The sequence below is a fragment of the Sapajus apella genome, unplaced genomic scaffold (assembly GCF_009761245.1).
Source record: "Sapajus apella isolate SASKATOON/1434 unplaced genomic scaffold, GSC_monkey_1.0 scaffold119, whole genome shotgun sequence".
Lineage (NCBI taxonomy): Eukaryota > Metazoa > Chordata > Mammalia > Primates > Cebidae > Sapajus > Sapajus apella.
The window spans coordinates 3,728,657-3,753,253 of NW_022437059.1; the positions used below are offsets into that span (position 1 = coordinate 3,728,657).

Genomic DNA, 24,597 nt, shown 5'->3' on the forward strand with positions numbered 1-24,597 from the left:
AAAAAAAAAAAAAAAAAAAAAAAAAAACAGAGAGAAGGAGAGAGAGAGAGAAGGAAAAAAAAAAAGGAAAAAACTAATTTCAATTGGGTCCAGTTGATAGAAATTCCATTAACATCCAATGCACTGTGGCAGGAGGTAGGAGGAAGGCAACTGGGAATAAAACATGCGGAACCTCGAGTCGGGTGGCCTGAGTCTCAGTCGTGACTATTTTCTTAGGACCTATTCCAATCTGTAAAGTAAAGGCTAATCCTGTACCACCTCTAATTGTCATATAACTTTTAAATCTTAGCCTATCTCTACCCAGTCCTATAGCAAGACAGAACTCTGTGAGAAGGTTTCTCATACTCCTGCTCAGCTGAAAGTAGCCAGAAAGGCAGCAAGCTCCTCAGCCTCAGGAACCCAGCTGGGCTCCATCTGCCTGAAGCTGTGCTCTGCTTCTCCCCATTCCACTCTAATCTTCAGCTACAGTCATTTGCCACATCTGCTCCTTCAGCCGTATCTTTCCTCTGAAATGCATTTTCTAGGGCTCTATCCCACTTGAACTTATACAAATTTTTACAATCAACCAGACCGGCCTCCCTGCTCCACGAAACTCACATCCTCAACCATCTCGTATCTTCCCCATCATGCTTCCTCTTCTACTTGCAAGCCTTTGCATAAGATGTCTCATGATCTTGCTCAGGGAATTCTCCCCAGATTGGCTGATCTCAGGGATGCCACAAAGGCACCTGCTGATGGGGCAAGTCGAGGAGGACTGAACTGCATTCAGCTTGCCAGTTCCTGCACTCGGCTCAGAGCTGTCTGCTGGAGGAAGGGAACCTTTTATTTTCTCCCCAAAGTATCACCTGTTCCCTGTTCTCCAAGTGACGTGCCACAGTAGGCTCTTTCTAAGCTCTTTTTCTATTTTGCACTACGGTTCCTTTTTTTTTTTTTTTTTTTTTGAGACAGGATCTCTGTCACCCAGGCTGGAGTGCAGTGGTGCAATCATAGGTCACTGCGTCACTGTGGCCTTGAGCTCCCAGGCTCAGGCGATCCTCCTGTCTCAACCTCCAGAGTGGCTGGGACCACATGCACTTACCACTACACCCATCTGATTTTTGTATTTTTTGTAGAGACAGGGTTTCACCGTGTTGCCCAGGCTGGTCCCCATCTCCTGGGTTTAGGCAATCTGCATGCCTCGGCCTCCCAAAGTGCTGGGATTATAGGTGTAAGCCACCATGCCAGGCCAAAAGCTAGAATTTTGTCTACACTTCTGTGTCCTGGTGCCTAGGAAAACTTTTTTTCTCTTGCCTCAGCTCAAGCTCAGTGATAAATAAGGCGCTGAGGGTAGATAACAGGTAAAGTCTAGGAACTGCAGGATCGGCATATCAGGTGAGGGAGTGATGGTCTCCTTCCTTGTCAGCAAGGTTAGGTTCAGGGGCACCTGGCTGAGGCGAGGAGCTGTCTGAAATGGCTTCATGGAGGGCCCTGCCAGTGATGCCCCTCCAGCAAATGGGGCCAGCTCTATGCAAATGTGTTCTTGCCCAGGAGTTTGGTTTCTTCTCTCTGAGCTCCTGGCACAGTAGAACCAACGTGAGCAGCTGCTTGGCAGGACAGAGAAGGGCAGGCCAGCAGTCCCAAGGCTCGGGTGACAGGACCAGGCCCAGGAGACGGGGGTGTTGACTGCGGCTTTAACAGTACTCCTGATGCCAATCTCCGGCTGAAAACTCGATATTTCCACTTGGAACAACAAGAAACACCAGCAAGTGAGCTGATGAGAGGGCAGTATGCCGGGAGTGCCCCCTGCAGGCCTCACAGGGTGGTACCAGGACAGAGGAAGTTGGCACAGGTAGGGTCAGGCTTTCAGGACATCCCTGAGATGATGGTGCTGATGGTGACAGTGAAGATGACCATGAAGAAGACAATGAGGAGAAAGAGGAAGATAGTAGCTAGCATTCACTGAGTACTAACAATGTGTCAGGCAATGCCTTATGCAGTCTTTATGACAACCCCCTAAGAGATGAGTAATACGGTTCTTCCTTTTTAGATGGAAAATCTGAGGTTTAACGAGGTTAAGTAATTGCTCAGGTTCACCCAGCTAGTAGTGGAGAGAGGTGGGCTTTGAACCCAAGTCATTGCCTCCTGAGCTTGTATTATCCAGTACCCACTTTCCCACCTTTCCAGGTCATTTCAGGAGCTTCTAGCCCTCTGTGTCCATCTCTATGGCTTCCTGCTCCTCTAGTTCATATTTTCTTGATCCAAATTTAAAGGATATGGAGAAGAACAGATCCGTATCTGGGATCTAATAATGCTGATAACAAAAGCAACAATACCTTGCATTTGTAAACCACTCTCTGCTCTTTTTCCCCTGGCAAAAAATGAACATTAAAATATTTCTATTTCTCCAAATTTTGTGCTGATTTTTATCAGTGTTCCTGAAGCTACTTCTACATAATCATGATCAATTTACAGAATATTTTCAGGTTCTGCTTTTTGATGTAACAGTGTGTTATATATACATTCACACATTTAAACACAGCAATTATTTTGGCTTTATAGTAGCCTCTGATATTAACACGCCACATATATTACATTACTGAGGCAGTGTAACTTTGTGAAAAGAACACGAGGCTGAGGCTGATAACACCAAATGCTGGCAGGAATGTGGAGCAACAGGAACAGGAATTCATGGCTGATGGGAATGCAAAATGGTACAGCTACTTTGGAAGACAGCGTGACCGTTTCTTTAAAAACTAAGCATACTTTTACCATACGATCCAGGATTCATGCTCCTTGGTATCTACCCAAAAAAGATGAAAACACGTCCACATGGAAACCACTGATGGATGTTTCTAGCAGTTTTATTCATCATGGCCGAATCTTGAAAGCAACCAAGATATCCTTCAGTAGGTAAATAGATAAATAAACCATGACCATCCTGAAGTGGAATATTATTCAGTGCCAAAAAAAAGTGAACTACAAAGCCAGGAAAAGACATGGAGGAACCTTAAAGGTACATTACTGAGTGAAAGAAGCCAATCTGAAATGGCTACGTATTGTACAATTCCAACTATGTGACATTCTAGAAAAGGAAATCTATGGAGGCAGGAAAACGTGCAGTGGTTGCCAGGGTTAGGGAAGGGGGATTGACGAGGCAGAGCATGGAGGACTTCTACAACAATGAGACTACTCCGTATTATCCTATAATGGTGGATACACATCATGACACATTTGTCCAGACCCACAGAATGTACAACACCAAGAGTGAAGCCTCATGTCAACTATGGACTTTGGGTGATTATGATGTCCATGTAGGTTCATCACTTGTCACCAATGTGCCACTCTGGTGGGGGATGTCGACAGTGGGAAAGGCTACATGTGTGGGCACAGGGGGCATACGAAAAATCTCTGTAACTTTCCTCTCAGTTTTGCTCTGAATCTAAAACTACTCTGTAAGAAGTCTTTTAAAAAAAAAAAAAAAAAAGAAAAAAGCATGAGCTGATACAGATGTGGGAGTTTGACTCCTATCTCTGTCCAACTCTGTGACATTTGATAAATCACTTAACGTGTCTTAGTTTGAGTTTCCTCATCTATAACTGGGAAAAATAATACCTACCTTATAGAGCTGCCATGGGGAGGCAGTGAGGCCTGTGTCCCGTTCATATCTGATGTTCAATGAACTAGTAGCAGTAGCCACTGTGTGTTTATGTGTGTTTCTCCCTCACGGGTTAATGAGCTCCTTGTGAGCAGGGACTTACTCATTCTGTAACCACCCCATCTAATACGCTGCCTGGCACCTGGGCTCTGTAGCAGTTTGCTGAGTGAATAGTTAGTAAGCCCTAACCGAGGCTTTTCTCTCTGGTGGACATTTGGGTTGCTTCTAGGGTTTTTGTTATGAACAAAATACATTTCAAAGCCCTTTGATTTTTTTTTCCTCATTTGATCTGCACACACTGTAAAGCAGGCAGGAAGGGAATATTTGTGCTTGTCCACAACATGGTATAGATGGAATAACTGTGGCTGGGGGAAGTGAAGTGACTCCTGTGGGTCACAATGCAAATCAGTGACAATAATTAGAGGCCCTGACCCTGCTTCCCTTCCTTGATTAGATCCAAAACTAGAGACCGTGATGGCGGGCCTGACCTGAGGGCAGCACCTGCACACGGAGGCCCCTGTTGAAGGTGGTGAGCTGCCAGCTACCAGAGGGCCCTCTGAAACCCCAGGGAACTTAACACTTTATTCTCAAATACATGAGGGCTTGTATTTTCCCCTGAGCAAGGAGCTTCTTAGGAAAGAGCCATTGTGCCAGCTTTCTCTTTCTTCTTTTTTTTTTTTTTCCTATGAGGGGATGAGGAGCCAAGCTCTGAGTTGTCCAGAAGGAGGGACTTTGGCTAAAAATAGCTATGGCGTGTGGTTTGGATCAACCCCTAGTGGTACCCAGGACTGGGGAGGGGAGGGGGGATGCTCTGGAGCTGTCGCCAGACTGGTTGCCGTGGAAACGAGAGAGGAGCAGGGGAGCCTGGGAAGTAGGGATGACACAGATAGCAAGTCCTAGTCAGAGCTGCCGCTACATTTAGGAGAAACAGCGGTGTCTGCGGCTCCCACCCTTCAAGGGGGCCCGTGGGGGGGGGCGGTGTCAGGGGCATGGACGCCACCCCCCAGGGGTTTCTGCTGCCGGCCACTCTCCTCTCCACGTGCTGTGAGTTGAGTTGCGGGGGACTTGGGGTTTGGGCCCCTATTTCCAAGGCAAGTGGGGGTTTGGGAGGAGCTGGTTTTGGGGGGAGTTTTGACCAGGTCTCTCCTTCCAAAAAATGAGCCGCCTTACTCCCCAGTTCTCTAGGGGGAGGAGGAGGGGCCCAGGAAAAGTGGTACTGCAATCTTCTGCAAAGGGGTCATTGCATGCACAAGAAATGAGGAGGAGTAGGTTGGAGGAACTGAAATTCTTGGAGGGAAGATGCAGAAATCAAGTCATTGATCTTGGGAGATCTTGGGATAGAGGTAACCATTTCACACTTTTCCTTCCCCTGAGAAAAATGCAGTCCCCCACTGAGGAAACCAAAATAAGGTTTACCTAGATCCCTGGGGCAATGGAGAGTGAGAGAGTTCTGGGGGTGATCAGACATTGGGGTCCCTTCCCCATCCTTGGGCAGAGAGATCTGTCTAAGCAGGCTGACTGGGGTTCAGATTACTAAAACCCTGAGAGAACATCTGGAAGCCCACCTGGGACTAAGGCTAGGATGAATGAGAGCAGGGTCGTTTTCTGCATGACCTGGAATCTCTGAGCTAGTCAATGCTTACACTTCTTGAGGACATCCTGAGCTTGGGGAAGAAAAAGGAAGCGCATTGTTGGGGGCAGGGGAATCCCTAATCTGCCATTGCCATGGGACCCTGAATCCCCTGACTCCATGGAAAGTTTATGCAGAGGGTACCCCTAAGCTCAAAGCCATTTCATTTTGATTTCTCTTCCTGCTCTCTCTATCCCAATACACACACACACACACATACACACACACACACACACAGACACACACACACACACACAAACACCCCGTCTCCAGAGTGCTGACTGCAGAGCACCTCACCCCAGAACATAAAATGCTGGAGTGCTAGGTTTACAGTCACATATCCAGGCAATTTCTCCCCAGGACCTGGTCAAACATCCAGGCCATCTGTGGTTCCTATGTCACACTCCTCCATCCCCCATCCACTAGCCAGCCCACGTTTTCATGGAGTGGGAGGAGAGGATAATTCCCAGGAAAGAGAAGGGAAGGTGGAAGAGTCCCAAATCCTTATTCTAGACCTTTCCCTGTGTGGTCCATATCTCCCAGAGGGCCCTGGGTGCTTTGGGAAGGGCTCTGGACCTCTCTCAGAGCAGACTGCAGCTCAGAGAGCTCCTCAGAGGGAAGCATGTGAAGCAAAATCAGGTGGGCTTTGCTTGGAATGTGGGCTTTGAGACATATGGCAGGTGGGGGCGGGGCTGGTGTTAGGATAGTCCATGGGGAGTAAGAGTCTGGAGGAAAAATAACTAGAGGGAGTCGGGAAATAAATGTGGGTGCTTAGTGCTTCACTTGATCTGATTCCATGTGTCTAGTGAAGAATAGAATCCCGGAGGGAAAGAAGCCTAACTCTTGATGAACTCTGGGCTTCCTTTTCCCCAGGTCTGTGTTGATCTGTATCTTCCAGTTCCCCTCCCCATTTACAGGCTGGGGAAAAAAATCCAAGGGAAATGGGGCTGGCCCAAGAGCAGCAGTGATCGTGGGTAGGCCTCGGGGAGGATCTCTAGTGGGAGTTGCCTCATGTTCCTCCGTTGTGCACTGGAGGGTTTCCACTGACTTTCCACAGCTTTCATTTCTTTCTCCCTTGAAAGCGCATTGAGGGGAGGGGGTGGAGTGAATGAGGTCCGAGGAGGAAAGAATGGGAGAGACTGTGTGTCAGTCTTGGGGTGAACTTCAAAACAGCCTGTGCGGAGAGCCGTTGGTGGCTGCACGGGCAACAGCTGGGGAAGGGCTGGTGGAAGTGCTTAGGGCAGGGAGGGCTTTACGCAGTAGAAGAGCTTTACCCACCTGTCCCCCTCCCCAAAAAGCCCCCAGTCTAGTGATTTCAGGAAATCACTAAAGGGATCTGGGCCCAGGTCTTTGGCCCCGGGGCTGCCAGTGAGGTGCTGCACACCCCAGCTGGAGGTGATGGCACCAAGATCTCTGGTACCTCCTTCCTACATGAAATAATGTACCTGAACTGGATAGGGCTGAGCGAGTTCCACATGAAAATGAAAACCGTGTGGAACTCGCACAGTCCTATCCAGTTCAGGTGCATTATTCCGTCTGAGCCTCACAACTTTCTGAGCCTAGGGGGCAGTTAGGGCTGAATGTGTTATTCCCAGAAAGAGAGGCCAGGAGACACGAAGGGACTCGCCCAGGGCCCCCCAGGGCTGGGTGCTGGCCCTGATGTCCCGCGCCTCCCCATCTCCCGCGGGGCCGCTCATTCCGCAAACCTTTATTAAGCCCCTCCAGGACCCCCGACGCCGCCGAGGCGCCCCGCGACGCGCGGCGGGTGGCGGCTGCCCGGGCCCCGGGCGCCGCTCTCCAGGCGCCCGCCCCGCTCGCCCTGACGCGGCCGCCATGGCGCAGGAGAACGCGGCCTTCTCGCCCGGGTCGGAGGAGCCGCCGCGGCGCCGCGGCCGCCAGCGCTACGTGGAGAAGGACGGCCGGTGCAACGTGCAGCAGGGCAACGTGCGCGAGACCTACCGCTACCTGACCGACCTGTTCACCACGCTGGTGGACCTGCAGTGGCGCCTCAGCCTGCTGTTCTTCGTGCTGGCCTACGCGCTCACCTGGCTCTTCTTCGGCGCCATCTGGTGGCTGATCGCCTACGGCCGCGGCGACCTGGAGCACCTGGAGGACACCGCGTGGACGCCGTGCGTCAACAACCTCAACGGCTTCGTGGCCGCCTTCCTCTTCTCCATCGAGACGGAGACCACCATCGGCTACGGGCACCGCGTCATCACCGACCAGTGCCCCGAGGGCATCGTGCTGCTGCTGCTGCAGGCCATCCTGGGCTCCATGGTGAACGCCTTCATGGTGGGCTGCATGTTCGTCAAGATCTCGCAGCCCAACAAGCGCGCCGCCACGCTGGTCTTCTCCTCGCACGCCGTGGTGTCCCTGCGCGATGGGCGCCTCTGCCTCATGTTCCGCGTGGGCGACCTGCGCTCCTCGCACATCGTGGAGGCCTCCATCCGCGCCAAGCTCATCCGCTCGCGCCAGACGCTGGAGGGCGAGTTCATCCCGCTGCACCAGACCGACCTCAGTGTGGGCTTCGACACGGGTGACGACCGCCTCTTCCTCGTCTCGCCGCTCGTCATCAGCCACGAGATCGACGCCGCCAGCCCCTTCTGGGAGGCGTCGCGCCGCGCCCTCGAGAGGGACGACTTCGAGATCGTCGTCATCCTCGAGGGCATGGTGGAAGCCACGGGTGCGAGCGGGTCCGGAGAAGGGAGCGGGGCTGGCTGGGGGTGGGCAGGACGGAGGAAGGCAGGGGCGAGAAGAGGAGCCAGGGGAGGTGGGGAGGATGGATGGAAGGGCTAGTGGAGGATGAGAGAGTGAGGTGAGACTGGCGTCGGGGGTGGGGGTGGAACTGAGCAACTCTGCAGAAGGCCAAGAGAAAGCTTGGAGGAATTCTCCGAAATGGCACTGGCGTGGGGCCCTGGGCCCAGAGGAATGTGTCACTTGGAATAGAGAGAGTAATAATAGCTAGCGCTCGCCCAGTACTCACCCTGTGTCATGCGCAGTTCCAAAGCACTTTCCACCTCTGAGTTCATGTAATCCTCACAAGAACCCTCTGAAGGTAACTTCTCCTTACTGCGCTCACTTTTCAGAGACGAGATTTTGCTCCAATGAGAAGTTAAGGAAATTGTCCACTTTTCTAAGCCAGCAAGTGGCCATGCCTGGATTGGACACAGGCAATGTGGCTTCAATGTTTAGACGTCCCGAGTTGGAAGGAGGGGTTAGGTTCAGGAGTTTTCTCACTGCAGCCAGTTTCAGGCCCCTGGAATTTCACGGTGAAGATTTTCCACTGCCTGAGTTATTTCTAGGCTGGCGCTTGAGGGGAGCTTAATATCTGGTCTCACTTCTGCCTCAGTTTCCCAGTTCATCCATTTCCACTGACAAGGGACATAGATGATGTTACCATTTCTAGCCCTTTTCCAAAAGGAACTGGCAACTCGTCTGTGATGTAAGTCCAACCCAGATCTACACAGTGGAGGCTTTGGGAGCAAGTGGAAAAAGACCAGTGTTATAGGAGTTGCAAATGAGGTTACTTAGGACTTGAGAACTAGAGGATGGATGAGGGCGAGGAAACTGCGGGTGGAGAACCAAAGGCCCACTAGGGGGCGCCGCAGTCCCTGCCACTGACGCCAGAGCTGCTGATGCTCCCTACCGGCTTCGCGGACAAGCTGGTGCCTTCAGATCCTTTCCCTGGCCCCTTTGCACTGGCCCTCCGCTTCACATCCCAACCCCAGCTCCCCCTCACTGTTCCGCATTCCTGCTTCACTCCGACTCTTTCCCCTTCCCCCACTCACCCCGTTCCCTTTCCTCTCTCTCTCTCCAGCTGTCACTCCTTTTTAGCCGGTATCTCAGGCAGGCCCCTCACCCTCCAGGGAAGCTCCTGTCCGGCTGTCTTTTCTCTTTATACCCCCAGCCCTGCCCTCTCCTCCTCGAAGCCCTTCTCTCCCCAGTGTCCCTATGCCTCTTTTTCCTCTCTCCCACTGCATACTTCCTGTTCCAGCCTGACCGAAGAATACCAATGTCTCAGGGCCAGGCTTTGAGAGCTGACAGCCACCCTCTGGTTAGCTGATGTCCACCCTTCTGTTTCCCCTTGTTCCGAGATGGATGAGGGTTGGGGGAAAGACCCTGTGGCAGGAGGACAATGACCCTCCCTGAGGGATGCACCAACCCAACAAGAAGACAGGACACAGGCCCGGGGCAGGGAGGCCCAGGACAGAGGAGATAGGAATGGGAATCTGTCTGTTTTTCTGGAGAGATAAAGCTGGAAAGGATGGTAATATTTTGGGTGAGACAGTCAGGATTCAAAACGCTTTTGAAAAGCAAGAATAATGAGCCAAAACCCAACAAGATGACATTTAAAAGGAATAAATATAAAATTCTACATTTAGGCTTAAAAAAAAATCACTTATGTAAGCACAGCATGGAAGAGCACTGGTGAAAAAAGAACTGGGTGTTTTAGTTGGCTACAGGCTTGATGTCGTCGCAATGTGATGCAGCCTCCAAAGTGATTATGTAATGTTATCCTGGGCCCTGTTTGTGAACACATCAAGGCCAGAACAGAGAGATGGTGCGCTCTCTCTTATGCATGGAGCAGGCCACAGTTGGAAAATTTACTGCACTCAAAATGCTTCAGGGCCCTCCTTGGCCTTTCTGGCTTGTAATCAAAAAGGTAGAATTTTGGAAAACCAGTTCAAATGAGAAATCATAGAGGAAGCCAGGGATGTTAAGTCAAGAAAAGAAAACTTGAGGGAACCTGAGACTCCTGTTTTCAGATATTCAAAGGACTGTAAAGTGGGAGGGGAATGAAGCCAGGGGGTGGAAATCCCAGGGGACAGGTTTTAGCTCTGTATAAAGAACAACCCAGCTATAAGAGCTATCACACAAAGGGGTGCACCCTTTCTGAGCTGTCAGTCCTGGGAGGCAGTCAAGTACAAGCTAGGTGCCCACTGTTGCAAATGCTCCTGTATGGAGTAAGAAGTTGAACTAGATGATCCCTAAGATTAAGCTTTTTTGATTGGCATCACCAAATGACAGGAGGGGATAAAAGAGCTGGAGATTAAGAGGAGTTGGGGCAAATGGAGAAGAGGCGAGGGAGCTGGGTAAGAACAGGAGCTAGGAAGGGGGAGAAAATGGACCGGACCAAAAGGAAGTGGGAGCCCTTAAGGGAGGAATAGAAGGGAGGGTGCTGGGAGCAGGGTTGTGGAATGAGAGGCAGGAAAGTGAAGTGTGGAGCCGGGATCCCCCCCTGACCCGTGCCCCTCCCCTCAGGAATGACATGCCAAGCTCGGAGCTCCTACCTGGTAGACGAGGTGCTGTGGGGCCACCGCTTCACGTCAGTGCTGACCCTGGAGGACGGCTTCTATGAGGTGGACTATGCCAGCTTTCACGAGACCTTTGAGGTGCCCACACCTTCGTGCAGTGCTCGAGAGCTGGCAGAGGCTGCGGCCCGCCTTGATGCCCATCTCTACTGGTCCATCCCCAGCCGCCTGGATGAGAAGGTGGAGGAGGAAGGGGCAGGGGAGGGGGCAGGGGGGGAGGCTGGGGCTGACAAGGAGCAGAATGGCTGCCTGCCACCCCCAGAGACTGAGTCCAAGGTGTGACCAGCTTCCTCTGAACCACTGTGGCAGCCCAGGGGCCAGAAACAGGTACATGGGGAACTGCATCTCGAAGGTGGAGGAGAAGGAGGAGGTAGGCAAAGCCCCTGGAAATGTGCTAAAGTTGGAAAGTCCCTGCCCCCCAGAACCTCAAGTCTAGGATCTAGTATGGAAGGGAGGGGTCCTGATTTCGGGGAAATGGAGGGTGGGGCCAGGTGAACTTACCAGTCTGTGTTTGACCTACACATTTGTTCATGAGTGGATGGATGGACAGAAGGATGGACTTTTGGGGGTTGGATGGGAAGATGGTGGCGGATAAAGACAGCTGATAGATACATACATGGACCAATAGACAGTTGGTCCACTCAGGGCTGCCACTAACTCGTAGAACACCTCTGTGCAAATTCTAAAAAGGCATCCTTTTCCTCCAGACAGATACAGCCCCAAACCAGGGTGCATGGCCTGGGGAGCAGAGAGTAGGATGGATTGCAGTCCCTGCTCACCTCTTCTGCCAGCCTCCCCACACATGGCACAACTGTCTAACGACATTGTAGGCCAAGCTAAAGCGAAGGAGAAAGGAGCTGGACCAAGATGGCCACATGAGGAGGGTGCCCTCCCAGCTCCACCCTCACCAGGATGAAGGGTTGCAAGGGGGCTCAGCAAGGCGTGAGTGACCTTAGTCCTCAAGTTCAGAGAAGCAGGCAGAGGGGTTAGATGCCTGAGCTGGGGCCCTGGAGAAAGGCCTGGGAAAGAAAAACCAGGGGTGGCTATATTCTGACAGTGGAGTGAGATCTTACAGGTATCCCGCGTAGGCAGGAAGAGAGAGAGAGGTTCTGAGGAGGAAGAGCCAGGAGAGAGATCTAGAAAGTGGGTTCACTAGAGCTGGGACGCAGGGAGCCCCTGGGAAAGGAGTTTGGTTCTGGGGCACAGTCATTCACATCACTGATTGGGTGTCATGTGGGGTGGACATTCAAAAACCTGGTTCCTGTCCTCAAAATAAGGGGCAACTGGGAAAACAGAGGAATTTACCAGTGGCAACTGAACAAGGAATAATTCAAACTGACCACCTGTGCAGTCACGGAGAAGGTGGGAGAGTGTGGGTGAGTGTGGGTGATCAGAAGGCTGGGGCCAGCGTAAGGCATAGGGAATATGTAAGTCGGCAGATAGAAATCTTCAGGGTGCATCAGAGTCACCTGGAGGGCTTGTTAAGACACCGGTTTATGGACTCTACTCCCAGGGTTTCTGACTCAATAGGTGGGGACCAAAAATTTTCATTTCTAAGAAGTCCCCAGGTCATGCTGCTGCTGCTGCTGCTGGACTGGGGACCACACTTGGAGAACCTGGGCTCTAAGCAAAGACTTGGAGGTCATAGCAGGAGATGGGGCATAGAAGCTGAGGAGTAGATGAGAAGAAGCTGAAGAGAAGCCGAGAAGAAGCTGAGGATCCTCACAGGAGCAGACAGACATGTGAAGGGTGGGGTTTTATATGTGGGAAAGGGACCCTAAGTCCAGGCTGAAGAGTTTAACTTTGGCCCAGGAACTCAGCCATCAGTGGAAACAGGGCAGTGACAAGTAGAGGAGGTGTCTGGAAGCTGAGCAGGCCAGACAGAGAGATGAAGCCATCAGAAGGACTTGAGGGGATTCCTGGGGAGGTTGGTGGGAAGGTGGAGCAGGAAGGGTTTTCGGGGCACAGGACAGAATCCCTTGTAGGACTAAAGGCAGGATTGAATGTGGGAGAAAATCTGAGAGAAGCGATAGGAGTCGGAGCATGTGGAGGCGTCTGCAGCCTGCTGTCAGCCCAGCTGAGCCACGGGGTCCCAAAGATGCATATTCTCACCCCACCTGCACCTGCTTCCTGGTCTCATCCCAGTCACCAGCACAGCTTCCTGGATGGTGAGGGAGAACAATGGCAAGATGAGAGGGGCAGAGGAGACCTGAAGCTGGTGCCCTGAAGAAAAGCATAGGCCGAGGAGAGCCCACCCTGGGACAGCCCCGCCTCCCACACAGCAGCACTGGCCCAGAAAGGACCTCCTCCCTGAGCCCTGACCACACTCCACTCCTGCCCTTTCATAAGTCTAAGCCCCCTCGGGAAAACACTCCAGTCCACTGTTCCAGGTTGGGCAGCCAGGGTCCTATGAGGCACAGCTGGGGTCCTATGGGGCACAGCCAGGGTCCTGTGGGTCCTCTGGAAGCAAGAAAGGGGGCCAAGGAAGGAGCCTAGGCAGCTTGGGTGAACTCAGAAAGGACCCAAGTCCCAGTCTCTTCCTTTCAAGTCAAAGCATGGACATATTTGCCTCAGGTCACAGGGCCACCGGGGTCCCGTCATCAAAGATGAGATTCCTGAACCCTGCATCAGCTGGTCCCCTAAGAACAGATGTTGGGGTGGGGAATGGGATTCATTTGGGTTTCAGTGAAACAGGGGAGTCTGGACAAGACAGGGTGGGCTACTTTGTATCCACAGGAGCCAACCCATTGCACTTGGACAAGCAAAGAAACTGAGGCTGGAAAGGCCCCTCCTGCCCCCTGAAGTCACAGAGACCCTGCCACACCTCTCCTTGCCACTGTCACCACTCAGGGCACCACTGTATAGTGTGACAAGTCAGGAGACCTAGGTCCCAGTCCTGACACTGTCGCTAATTAGCTCTATGACTCTGGGCAAATCACATCTCTGGGCCTCAGTTTCCTCATCTGTAAAAATGACACTTAGCAAACTCGTAATGCTCAATAAATATTTAAATAACAACTGAAGGAGGCCTACTGGATGCCTCTTAAGGTGCTGTGCAGGTAAGAATTTTAGGATCAGAGAATCCTTAGGCAAGAAAATTCATGAAACTTCTGGGGCACTGGAGGAGAGGTGAAGCTGAAGGCGGGGAGGGAGGAAACCCCAGGGTGTGTACAGGCAGGTGAGGCAAGTATATGCGGGTGTAGCGGGTGTATGCAGGCAGTGGGTGTATGCGGGCAGTGGGTGTATGCGGGCAGTGGGTGTATGCGGGCAGTGGGTGTATGCGGGCAGTGGGTGTATGCGGGCAGTGGGTGTATACAGGCACAGTGAGTAGATACGGGTGCAATGGCCCTGGGGACACACAGGCCCTCCCATGACTGCCTGTTGTCCCAGCCTGAGTATCAGCTGTGTGCTGAGGCTTCTGTTCTGCTGCTGTCAATCAGAAGGAACAAGAATTGCAGCCCCAGGGCCTAGTGGGAGGAGTCAGCTCCAAGGAGAATGAGACCTATTGGGAGAAGTCAGGTCCAAGACTAGCCTGACCAGGAGAATGAAAGGGGAAGAGTAGGGTGAAGTCTGGGGAGCTCAGAAAAGTCCCTGCTCCTGGAAGCCCATACCCTATAACATGGGAGAAGCTGGGAAGGGGGGACCACAGGCAGCTGGAACCTGCCCTCTATGCTTCCCTCCCCAAGCAGGAGTCCAATCAGGCACTGCCTCAGCACTGACAGTTCAGGCAGCAGATGGAACTCAGGTGTCCCCTCCTGGGGTGGGTGGCATGGCCCACGGAGGCCAGATGGCGTTTGTGGTGGGAAGAGAGGCCTGGGTCGTTCAGAATAGGTTGTCAACACCCAGCCACCTCCCTGCTACACACCCCGTGCCTTTTACAGTCTCATGGTAGGGAAGACACAGTCAAGCCTACTTTTTATAAAACAAGTTTATTCACATTTTAGAAAAACTAATTCCAGGACAGGGAATGGTCTCCCTATAGGATGCCTATGAGATCAAGAACAGAAGGCCAGAGGGAGGGCTTGGGAGGGAAGGAGTGAGGAAGGGGAGCCGTGTCTCCCATTCTGGGTGGGGGGAGGTCAAATAAATTAAAGGAAGAATGGAAACAGGGAGAGGGTGTCCAGGCAACCAGAGGAGGGCTTGGAGCTGGGCTGGAAGACAGTCGACACCTGCAAGACCTGAAAAGGGCGCCCGGCGTGGGCTAAGGACACAGAGCCCTGAGTGAAGGGGGGCTCCCTCCTGGCTCCCGCCCCTTAACAGAGCCCTATGGATCTGAGCTGCCTACTCCTCCTCCAGGTGAGACCTGGGAGGGAGCAGCCTCGTTCAGGACTTGGGGGTGGAAGCCCAATGGAGACAAGGTCGGGGGGTTCTTTTCCCTCACCTGGGGAGTGAGAGATCACCGTTTTCGAAGCCTCTTCATGAAGCAGCAAGTGATGGTACCGAGGACAGTGGCACCAGTGACCAGGGCCACCGCTGTACCCACCAGCAGAGGCACAAATAGGGTGTCCAGGGCTGGGGGAGAGAGGAAGACTGTTCAAAAGGATGCCATCATCCTCCACCCATCCCACATGCCTCCAGAACTTTCCCCATCAAGTTCTCTGGCCCCACCTCCTCCATTCACAGACACCCCTATCCCTGCCCACAGCCTGTCCCTCAGCATGAAAGTCAGCAGCAACCACAGAGGACCCTACACAGGTAGGCACTGCAGGGCTGGAAGATGGATACGTTGAGACTTCATGTGACATGATGTGGAGGAAAAAGACAGTGGCAGGAGGGTCAGAAGATGGGCAGGGAAGACTAGGGGCAGGGGCCAGGAGGGAGGCAGAGTAAGGAGGGTAGAGGGATGCCACTCACCATGCATGTAGGGGTAGACTGTGACAGGCCCTGAGCGGGCACTGCCCGCTTGGTACCAGCTGTAGTCGGCATGCTGCACCCAGGCGCTGGGGGCGCAGTGGTACACACCTTCATCCTCAGGCCCCAAGCTGTGTAGTCTCAGCCGATGGCTTCGGGGCCCCACCAGCTCCACGCTGACAGGGCCTCCTCCGGGCCGGACTCCCAGCTCTGCCACACCATCCTGGCCCACACCACCCACCAGCTGGGCAGGGACAGAGCTGAGCTCTCCATCCTCTGATCGCTCCACCCACCAGCTGGCAGCCAGCCGCAGTCCTGGGGGTCCACCCCGCACAGAGATGTTGCACAGCAGGGAGGCAGTCTCCCCCCGGTACACTGTGCCTCCTGCTAGCCACGCCACAGCCTCCAGCACCACACCTGCAGAACACAGGACATGGGGCCAGATGGGGCAAGGCCGGGGAGCATGGGGTGAGGGCTGCTGCCAAGCACCGCCCCAGGAAACTCAGGGTATTCCTACAATATTGGTAGAAGAGGAGCATGAGGTGCGGCATGCAAGCAGCTGATAGAAGGGAGGGGATGTGGAAACAGAAGGAAAATGGGTCTACAATCCTTGAACCCTGTCCAGGGCCCAGCCCCGTCTCACCTTCCTCCCGCACGTGCACAGGGAGAGGCCGGGAACGGGCACTGGCTGCTTCACGAAGCCGGGTCCCAGACCCGCGAACGTAGGCTTTGGCGAGGCAGCGGTAGGTGCCCGCATCACCAGGCCTGGCAGCCTCTAGCCGCAGCCGGTATGTTCTGGATGCCACCTTCTCCATGGCGATGTGTCGGCCCTCATAGCCAGGGCCCAGGCTGCCCACACCCTCTGTGTCTAGCTGGGCTACCAGGCGGCCAGGCCCTGGTGCCCCCGCAGGTGCCATCTCCCAACCCACAGAGTATGCAGCATGACGGCCTGCGGGGGGGAGTGCCCCTGACACATTGCACAGCAGTTCCAAGGGCTCCCCTGGGCCGATCCGACGTTCGCCAGGTCCCACTGTCACTGCCAGCTGGCTGGCTGAAACACAGGAAGGGGAAGAGGTGTCACAGAGGCAGGAGGGGACAAGAGGGACCTGATTCCCCAACTTTGTGTTTTCTCCTTGACAGCAGCAGCTTCAAAGCCTCCTGTCTGCCCCTCATTGGGTATGACCATCTTTCTACTCGGGGGCTTGAATCTCACCCCTCAGCCATGGCCCTCCTAACTCTATAACCCATCACTGAGCAGAGAAAACTCATCCAGGGCAGAGCGGGAAGCAATGCTAACAGGGCTGATCACTCTAGAAGATGAGTTCCCTGGGGTCAGATGATGGCTATCCGGTACCCCCTGTGGCCACAGTGCCCACCAGAATACTGTCCCTCCCAGCTCCCACAGTGGGATGTGGCACTTACACAGCGTCTGCACGTCCACGTGGGCCAGGACAGTCCTTTTCTCTGCAATCTGGGCCCAGCTGCCATCAGGATCCTGAATCCACTCAGCGGCAGTGCAGTGGTAGGTGCCTGCGTCCCCTGCCTGGGCACCTCCTACTACCATTCGGTACCGATCACTCCCTTCCTTACCCAGACGAAGCTCCCCTGCAGCCAGTCGCTCAGCATAGGGAGCTCCGGCCTCCACGGCCAAGTCTGACCGGATTCCCACCACTTCCTGAAGAGTTGCTCGCCCAACTGGCACCTCAGGCACAGATCGCCCAAAGGACACTGCCAGGTGTGTGTGCTTCTGTGTGCTTGTCCTCGCTAGGCAGCCCAGTGCCAGCTCCTGCCCCTCATGCACCGTCAGGCGTGGGGGTGAGGTTGGGGCCTGGCGGCCTCGGGGTCCTGGGGGGGCAGCAGACACCTGTAGGACATCTGGAAGAACTGGAGAGAACAGCTGGAGTGAGGGAGGGCTGGGGCTGGCAGCCCTTGTTACTGTTTCCTGTGTATGGCCTATCTCCCTAAATAGACTGTGAGCTCCCAGAGGGCAAAGATCGCATGTTGTATTATTTCTTCTGTAACTCAGTGGTGCCAAGCTTAGTGCTGGGCATATCACAGGCGCTCAATAAATACTTGCTGAATTTCAAAGAACCAGCCCATTGCCTACTCACCCTTACGTTCAAGACTGACCCCTGTTTGAAATACCAAGAAAAGTGGCTTTGTCTTCCTTCTTCAGGAGACAAAGAAACTTAAGAGAGTGAGAATGTCACATGGTCTAACTCCTTCCCTAACTACGCTCTCTCCCAGATCTGGGTCCTGTACTGTCCAGGAGTAGAGTCTATTCACCTCATCAGTCTTCCTCATTCTTGGGAATGGAAAGGGGACTGGATAGCTCTTCTTCCAGAAGGGGGCTTGATATGATCAGAAGAGCACTGGCCTAGAGCGAGGAAATCTGGGTTTGAGTCCCACACCAGCCACTGAGTTATTGGGTGACTTTGCACAAGTCACTTAACCTCTTTGGGCAGAGAGTTCCTTGGCTATAAAACCTAAAGGGCAGTTAGATAGGTCACTTGTGTCCCTCCTGCCTTGAGATGGTATGTGGCCCCAGCCCATTCCAGGGCCTAGTACCTCTCAGCTCCACCTTGCTGCTGTAGCTGCCCAGGTAGCGGGTATCAGTGGAGGGGGTGTGGCACTCATAAATGCCAGCATCCTGGGCCTGCAGGCGGGCAATCTTGAGCACCGAGGCGTCCCCTCGTAGGCGCTGCACCTGCACCTCACCCGCCAGCACTCGGGGCTTGAAGATCGCATAGGAGAACTGGGCATCCTTCGTACTGACAATACTGAGAGGAGTATCCGGGGCCTCAGGCCTGTACAGGAACCACTCAAAGTTCTGCTGGGCAGGGCCCTCATATTCAGTCACATTGCAGGAGATGGAGACAGCTGTTCCAGCCACTCGGTACAAGGGCCCCTCGGGGACCAGCACCTCCCGGGCCCAGCATCCCATTCCTGTAGGGAAAGGCAAAAGGAGTTGGAGATACCTGGTTCCCCATTCTATGCCCTCTGGCACAAGTACCATTCTTGACTTCTGCCTAGAAAAGGAAAGGAGACCTGGGAAAGTTGGTCCACAGCTTGGACCCTGTTCTGAGAACAGCAAACGGATGCTGGGATATAAGACACCTGGGTCTCGATTAGGTGGTATGAGCCCAGGATTGCCTTGGCACCCAGATGTATCCCATTTCTAGCAGACTAGAAGCAGAGCGCCTGAAGGCAGAAAGGAGTACATCTGATTCCTGACCTAACCAGTCCTTGGTTCCAACTGAACCTTGATCTGTCCCTGCCATTCACCTACCTCCATGTCTACCATTCCATCCTCCTGGTCAGGGGAGCCTTCTGGCTGGGGAATTCTGAGACTACATGTCCCCTCCTTTGAGGGGAGCTGGCAGTCTTGCTCAGAAGGGCTAGTTGGCTAAGCTGTGTCACCTGGGCCAGACAATGGAGCCAGTGGCCCTAGCTGGAAAGGGCACAGACCCAGTCAGTTCTTACCACACAATGCCCTCCCCCCTCCAGCTGTGCCATGAGCTCACTGCTTCTCTCACCCTGCAGGGCTGCCCAGGCAGCTGGGGCTTCTGGGGGAAGATCCAGACTCTGCCCTGGCACAGGGGGCAGAAGATCCCCTCCTCCAGTGCCTGCCAACCTTCCTGGCTAGCCCAGCAGACACACAAGGCGCCTGCCCCAGTTCCTTAACAAAGCATTCATTTGCATATCGTATGCATTCGTTTACATATATGGCTCTCTTTCTGTCGGGAGGCACTAAGTCACCAGCTGCCCCTTCTCATCTCTCCCTTCAGAAAGGCCAGACCTCTCTTCTTCAGCCTATTCCACCCCTATGCCCAACCCTACCCCAGCAGATACTCCTGGCAGCCTTGGAGGGCTGAGTTCCTCCCTTCTCTCCTTCCAGAGCTCCCACTAGATAAGATCACAGAACCTCAGAAGGTAAGGAGGGCTAGACCACTCCTCCCCACCTCTCCCCATTTTACAGATGAGAAAGCTAAGGCAGGAGAAGTATACTATCTAAGCCAAGATTCTGCTCTCCCTAGGCGGCTTCCACATACTCCTCCAGAGGGGCAAAACCAGGGAGGAAGATGGGGAAACTCCAAGGTCAGGCCTGAAGGGACTGACCTCACCAACCAGAGTGTCACTTTTAGGTCTCTCAGGGGGATATCCATAGCCTTTCTGTAGGGGCTAGAGGAAAATGCCCAGGAGTCTGTGGTCAAACTCTTCCCTCCAGCTTCTCTAGAACGGCTCCTCCAAACTTCCCCACCCCTGCTGCTGGGCTCCTAGCCCCTTCCTCCTTCCTCTGGCTGAGTCACAAGGAGAACTCATGGTCTGTTGATAGGGGCACAGACTGGGAGTCAGGAAGTGGGATTCCAGCACCATCCCCATGCCCAGCTGTGTGGCCTGGGATCCAGTCTCCTTCTCTCCTAGGCCTCAGTTTCCACACTGGAGGTGAACTAAGAGCTCCAGCTCTGACCGTGAGTGAGTGAGTGCGTATGTGACTCAGGAGAGCCCTGCCTCAGGCCGGGCAAGTTTCATAATCAGGGTGATGGTAGAGACAGCCAAACTGACACCTTCCCTGGCTGCCTCCAGGCTGACTGCTCAGAAGGCCCCCTCCCATCTTCCTGGCTCCACAACTGCTGATGCTTGGAGATCCCCATGGGAAAGTCACCCCACAGCCTTAGGAAATCAGTTGCCACACAGCTCTCTCTTCCCTCCTCTGTATTAGTCACAGCAAGGAAAGGGAGAGCAAAGAGGCCTGCTTTGGAATCAGATCTGTGTTCAAATCATAGCCCCAATACTCACTAAATGTGCTCTCTGGGGCAAGTTACTTCATATTCCTCATTTGTAAAATGAATGTAAGGTTCCCAAGAGCAGTGGGTGCTCAGACCTCTGCGTGTTCCTCTTTCAACGACAGGCCAGCACTTCCCTGTCTCCCTGGGCTCCTCCCTGCTCCATGCTGCCCACTGGGGAAAACATACTAAGTGCTAGGCAACCAGGCCCCACAGCACCTTCCTCTCTGTACATTCTGCTGTTATCTGCCCAGGGACCAAGGAGAGGACTCATGGTAGCCCTGCAGGGCCCAGGGACCTGTAGCAGGGGAAGGCTTTGCTTGGTGCCACTGTGGAGCTCTGGTCTAGAAACAGGCAGCTGGGGCTACCTTCAGCCTCTGCCTTGACGACAGCAGCTCTTAAGTCACCATCCCCACCCCCACACTTCACTCTCATTTCAAGGGCTTCAGTCTCATCAACATCTATACCGGCAGTTTCACTGACCCCCAGACCACCAGTTCAGGCCAAAAACAATTCCACTGTAATTACCCCCATGCATCCATGCAAGGTTGGCCCAGAACAGCCCACCATGAACACCCACCACAGCAGACACAAGGTGCTTGGAGATCCCAGGATCAGTCTCCATGGAACCTGGTTTCTCCTGAGCCAAGGAAGCTGGAACTAAGCGGTTGTGAAAACTGATGGGTGGCTGCAGAGCCAAGTGCCACTTGGGAGAGAGCAAGAAGAGCAAAGAGCGACCCAGCCCAGGGTGGCGATGGGGGCGAGAGAGGGAACCGTCCCCAGCCTCAGTTGATGAAGTGTGTGGAGCGCAATTGGGGGAGACTTACTTCAAAGATCGTGGGCAGAACTGGCCTCTGGGCCTCCAGCCAACTCTGGGGCAATTACGAAGCTGGGCAGGCACTGCCCACGCAGGGCGCGCACCCAAGGCCAGGCCTGGAGCTGAGTGTGGGGCAGAAAGGAGTCGCAGCATTTGGTGCACTGACCCCAGGACGTGGGTATAATTGCTGCGAAGTGGGACCTGCCCCGGGAGGCTACGCAGTGCCTGGGGGAGCACCTTAGTGGGTCCTCCCTGTGCCCCAGTCCCTGGCTTAGAGCTGGGGAGCCTGCACTCTCCCCAAGACTGGCTCGGCGGGCAGCCACAAAGCGCAGCTGCCCGCCGGTCCCGGGGAGGCTGGAGGCACCCATGACGGAGAAGGAGGATGTGAGAAGCCCCGAAAAGCTCGGGAGGCGGGTTGGTCTGGGTGCCGGGCGGCAGGCACCTGCCCGGCGGGGCCGGGAACCGGAACCGGGGCCTGGCTTACCTAGCATTAGCAGCAGCAGCGGCGGCGACGGCGGCAGCAGCGTGGCCCTGAGGGCGCCCATCCTGCGCGGCCAGCTCTGGGGAGGCTCCGGGGGGTGGCGCGGGTTCTGGGGGACCGGGGGGGCCGGGGGCGCATGCCCAGGTGGGGGGCAGGAAGCGGGGCAGCGAGGCGTGGGTGCGCCGAGCTAGCTGAGCGGGAGCTGCCGACTCCCCTCCCTCCGCCCCTCCCGTTGTTTTCCCTCCAGCCGTTGGCAGTTCTGAGACCATCCTCGCCCCGGCCCCGCCCCTTCCCCCGCCCCGTGCAGGCCCGCCCCGCCCCAGACCCAGCCCTGGCCCTGCCTGCCCCACCCCGCCAGACTCCGGCCTTTGCTCCGCACCTGGCCCCGGCCCCGCCCCTCCTCCGTACACTCACCTTTGCCTCTCACCCAGTCCCAGCCCCGCCCCGGCCCCGCCCCGGCCCGCCCCACAAGACTCCAGCCCTGGCTCCGCCCCGAGCCCCGGCCCAGCCCCCCGTTCCGGCCCCTCTCCCGCCCCGCCCCACCCGGGACTCCAGTAGGACTCCAATCCTGGCTCCGCCCCGGGCCCCGGCTCAGCCCCCAGTTCCGGCCCCTCTCCCGCCCCGCCCCACCAGGACTACAGTCGGACTCCAATCCTGGCTCCGCCCCGGCCCCGCTCCAGTCCCAAGCCCCGCCCCCTCCCCCCTCCCACCAGGGCAACGTCAGCCTCCAATCCTGGCTCCGCCCAGGACCCCGGTCTTGCCCCGCCCCCTGCCCTGGCTCCGCCCCAGGCCCTCGCAGGGGAGAGCTAACTGCACTCGGCTCATTGAAATTCCCACCCACCCTCGCACAGAGCGCACCCGACCCCGCACCTGCCAGCCTTTCCTGGAGAATTGGGTGCAGGTGCCCTGGGATTGGCGAGGTGACTGTGGCCACGCATTTAGAATTCAGTTATTTGCTCTTCGCCACAGTCCTGGCTGCAAACCCTGCAGGGGTGGGCAGAACCCAGGAGTTCCCGAACGCGAAGGGTTTGAGCTGAAGGGCGCTTCCAGAATCCAGAAGGTCACTGGAGACTTTTTTTTCACCCCCTCAGAGGGCAAAACCGAAAGAAAAATGGATTAGGAGAGGAGGCCATCCAGGCGACGTCATTTCTTGATTGGGTGATCCTGGCCCATTGCCTAACCTCCTTCAACCTCAGTTTTTTCCTCTCCTCTGCAAATTGAATTGAGGTTGATCACATCACCCAAAGGGTTATTGTGATGATTAATTGAGGAATGCACATAAAGTGTTTGGCACAGGAAACTAATATGAAATAGGAGATAAATAAAGATTATTTTAAGTTTTGAATTATTATTTGAACTGTTTCCTAAGAGGCTTAGCTTAGATCTAGTTTAGACCTGGTGTTTAGGTGAAGGAGTCTCTATGTTCAGTGACAGTGAGAAGAGATGAACAGTGCTCTCTTCTGGGAGGGGTGGGGCTTGCCCTGGAGGTGGGAGAATGGAGGAGGCACCCTTTCCAGGTGCTCTGTCTCTCCTGAACTATCAAGGTGGGGAGTGGGGAGGGGCAGGAAGGACGAGTCCAGAATAGGAAGAAGAGACAGCCAGGTTTGCAAAGCCAAGGCTGTCAAAGTGGCTGTCAGTGGGAGGTGACCACAGAGCCCATTTAGCACCCTCAACCCTCCAACCCTCTCTTGTCCCCTCTCATCCCCCTTCCCTGCCACTCACTCACCCCCCTTTACAGAAGAGGAAACTGAGGCCCAGAGAGGGAAAGTGGCACAGGCCAGACCAGACCTCCCTTGACTTTGCATTCCTAAGTGTGGCACAGTGCTTCACTCTGAGGTCCTGCTCATGGGGTTGCCGATAGAAGCCACATTGAGGAACCCTGGAGAAGCCAGAGAAACTCTGAGGCCGAATGTGTGAGGCCTTGAAGAGAGATCAGAGGTCCAGCCCTCGCCTCCCAGGACTGCCAGCCCATGAACAGGGCAGCAGGGCGCCTATTTATTCCCACCTTGAAATATCCACAGCCTGGTTGCTCCAGAGCCACATCATCTAGATCCATCCACAGGCATATGGAGCTATGTGAAAACTGAAACTCACAGGGAAGCTTTTGGAAGAACACGTCTCTCCCTTTATAATGGATTTAATTACTGAGCAGATTTAGTGCCTTCCTGATGCTTGAGGGATGAAAGATGTTACCAGTTGTAATAATGATAGATGTCATTTATGAAATGCTTACACAAGAAGGCCCTTTTGGATATTAGTTCTAGTCCTTATAGCATATTTTGCAAGGTGGTGTCATTTAACAGAAGAGAAACCTGAGTGTAGACAGGTTAAGTATCGTGCCCAAGGCCACACGGCTTTTAATGGCCATGGGGTGACTTGAGCCCAGGCTTGTCTGTCCCCAAAGCCCCAAATATTCCTACACCATACTGTCCCCCCTCCTAAGCCTCTCCACCCTGTAAACTTAGTCATTCACAAATATTGAATGGGCCAGGCCTTGTACTGGGCACTGGAGATGCCATGGTAAACAAGGCAGGCCTGGTCCCCTGCCCTCAGGGAACATGGTCCTATATGTTAAGGAGACATTTCATAAAGAACTCATAACCAGCCCACAGTATGAGCATTATGAGAGGGCTCTTCATGGAGCTGAGGTATCCTCTCTTACCCTGTGACCTGGGGCTGGGAAGTAGCTGGGGGCAGGTCTGCGTTGAGTACCCGGTTGGTGTCTCCCTCCAGAGGGGATAAGGCCCAACATGAAAGCGGCGTCATCAGCAGTCCCCTCCCCAGACTGCGGGTGCCAGAGGCGGCCAGCAGGAGGAGCCCATAGCCCAGGCCTGACGGACCCCTCAGCTGCTTATGTAACTGGGAAAGCTGGGGGAGGGGAACAAACCCCAGGCACGAGGCACATCACACACACAGACACATGTCCCCACTGTAACAGAGCGTGGATCACACAGAAAGACATCTCCCAGACACACACCCCCACAGAGCCATGCACAAACACACACAAGCTGCAAAACAGTGAGGCATGGTGTAGACTGGAGAGCAGTCATCCCACCCACTGAAAACACATGCAGGGCCGGGCGCG

At 54.5% G+C, this 24,597-nt stretch overlaps 2 protein-coding genes and 1 long non-coding RNA gene across 5 annotated transcripts in view; 2 read left to right on the forward strand and 1 right to left on the reverse strand.

Moving 5' to 3' along the window:
* Positions 1–3,897, forward strand: part of LOC116538455 — an 18,767-nt gene extending 14,870 nt beyond the window's left edge. The window contains exon 4 of the long non-coding RNA XR_004263645.1: positions 2,761–3,897. This is a non-coding gene — a long non-coding RNA (uncharacterized LOC116538455). The remainder of the gene's footprint in view (positions 1–2,760) is intronic.
* A 481-nt stretch (positions 3,898–4,378) lies between these two features.
* KCNJ9 (potassium inwardly rectifying channel subfamily J member 9) lies at positions 4,379–12,297 on the forward strand. 3 transcript variants are annotated; one of them, XM_032260840.1, is made up of 4 exons: positions 4,379–4,678; positions 4,812–4,977; positions 6,981–7,947; positions 10,527–12,297. In XM_032260840.1, exons 3-4 carry the CDS (start codon positions 7,098–7,100, stop codon positions 10,856–10,858), a joined length of 1,182 nt encoding a protein of 393 aa, XP_032116731.1. In that variant the 5' UTR covers positions 4,379–4,678; positions 4,812–4,977; positions 6,981–7,097; the 3' UTR covers positions 10,859–12,297. The 3 variants fall into 3 exon arrangements, with proteins under 3 accessions (XP_032116731.1, XP_032116729.1, XP_032116730.1); XM_032260838.1 differs by lacking the exon at positions 4,812–4,977; XM_032260839.1 differs by lacking the exon at positions 4,379–4,678 and having other exon boundaries at positions 4,705–4,977.
* Positions 12,298–14,486: 2,189 nt separating this feature from the next.
* Positions 14,487–22,023, reverse strand: IGSF8 (immunoglobulin superfamily member 8). Its single transcript, XM_032260836.1, has 8 exons — positions 21,927–22,023; positions 21,516–21,621; positions 17,996–18,373; positions 16,850–17,311; positions 16,071–16,478; positions 15,431–15,844; positions 14,958–15,088; positions 14,487–14,754 (listed from the first exon to the last, which is right to left on the reverse strand). Exons 2-7 carry the CDS (start codon positions 21,574–21,576, stop codon positions 14,973–14,975), a joined length of 1,839 nt encoding a protein of 612 aa, XP_032116727.1. The 5' UTR covers positions 21,577–21,621; positions 21,927–22,023; the 3' UTR covers positions 14,487–14,754; positions 14,958–14,972.
* Between the last annotated feature and the right edge of the window lie 2,574 nt (positions 22,024–24,597).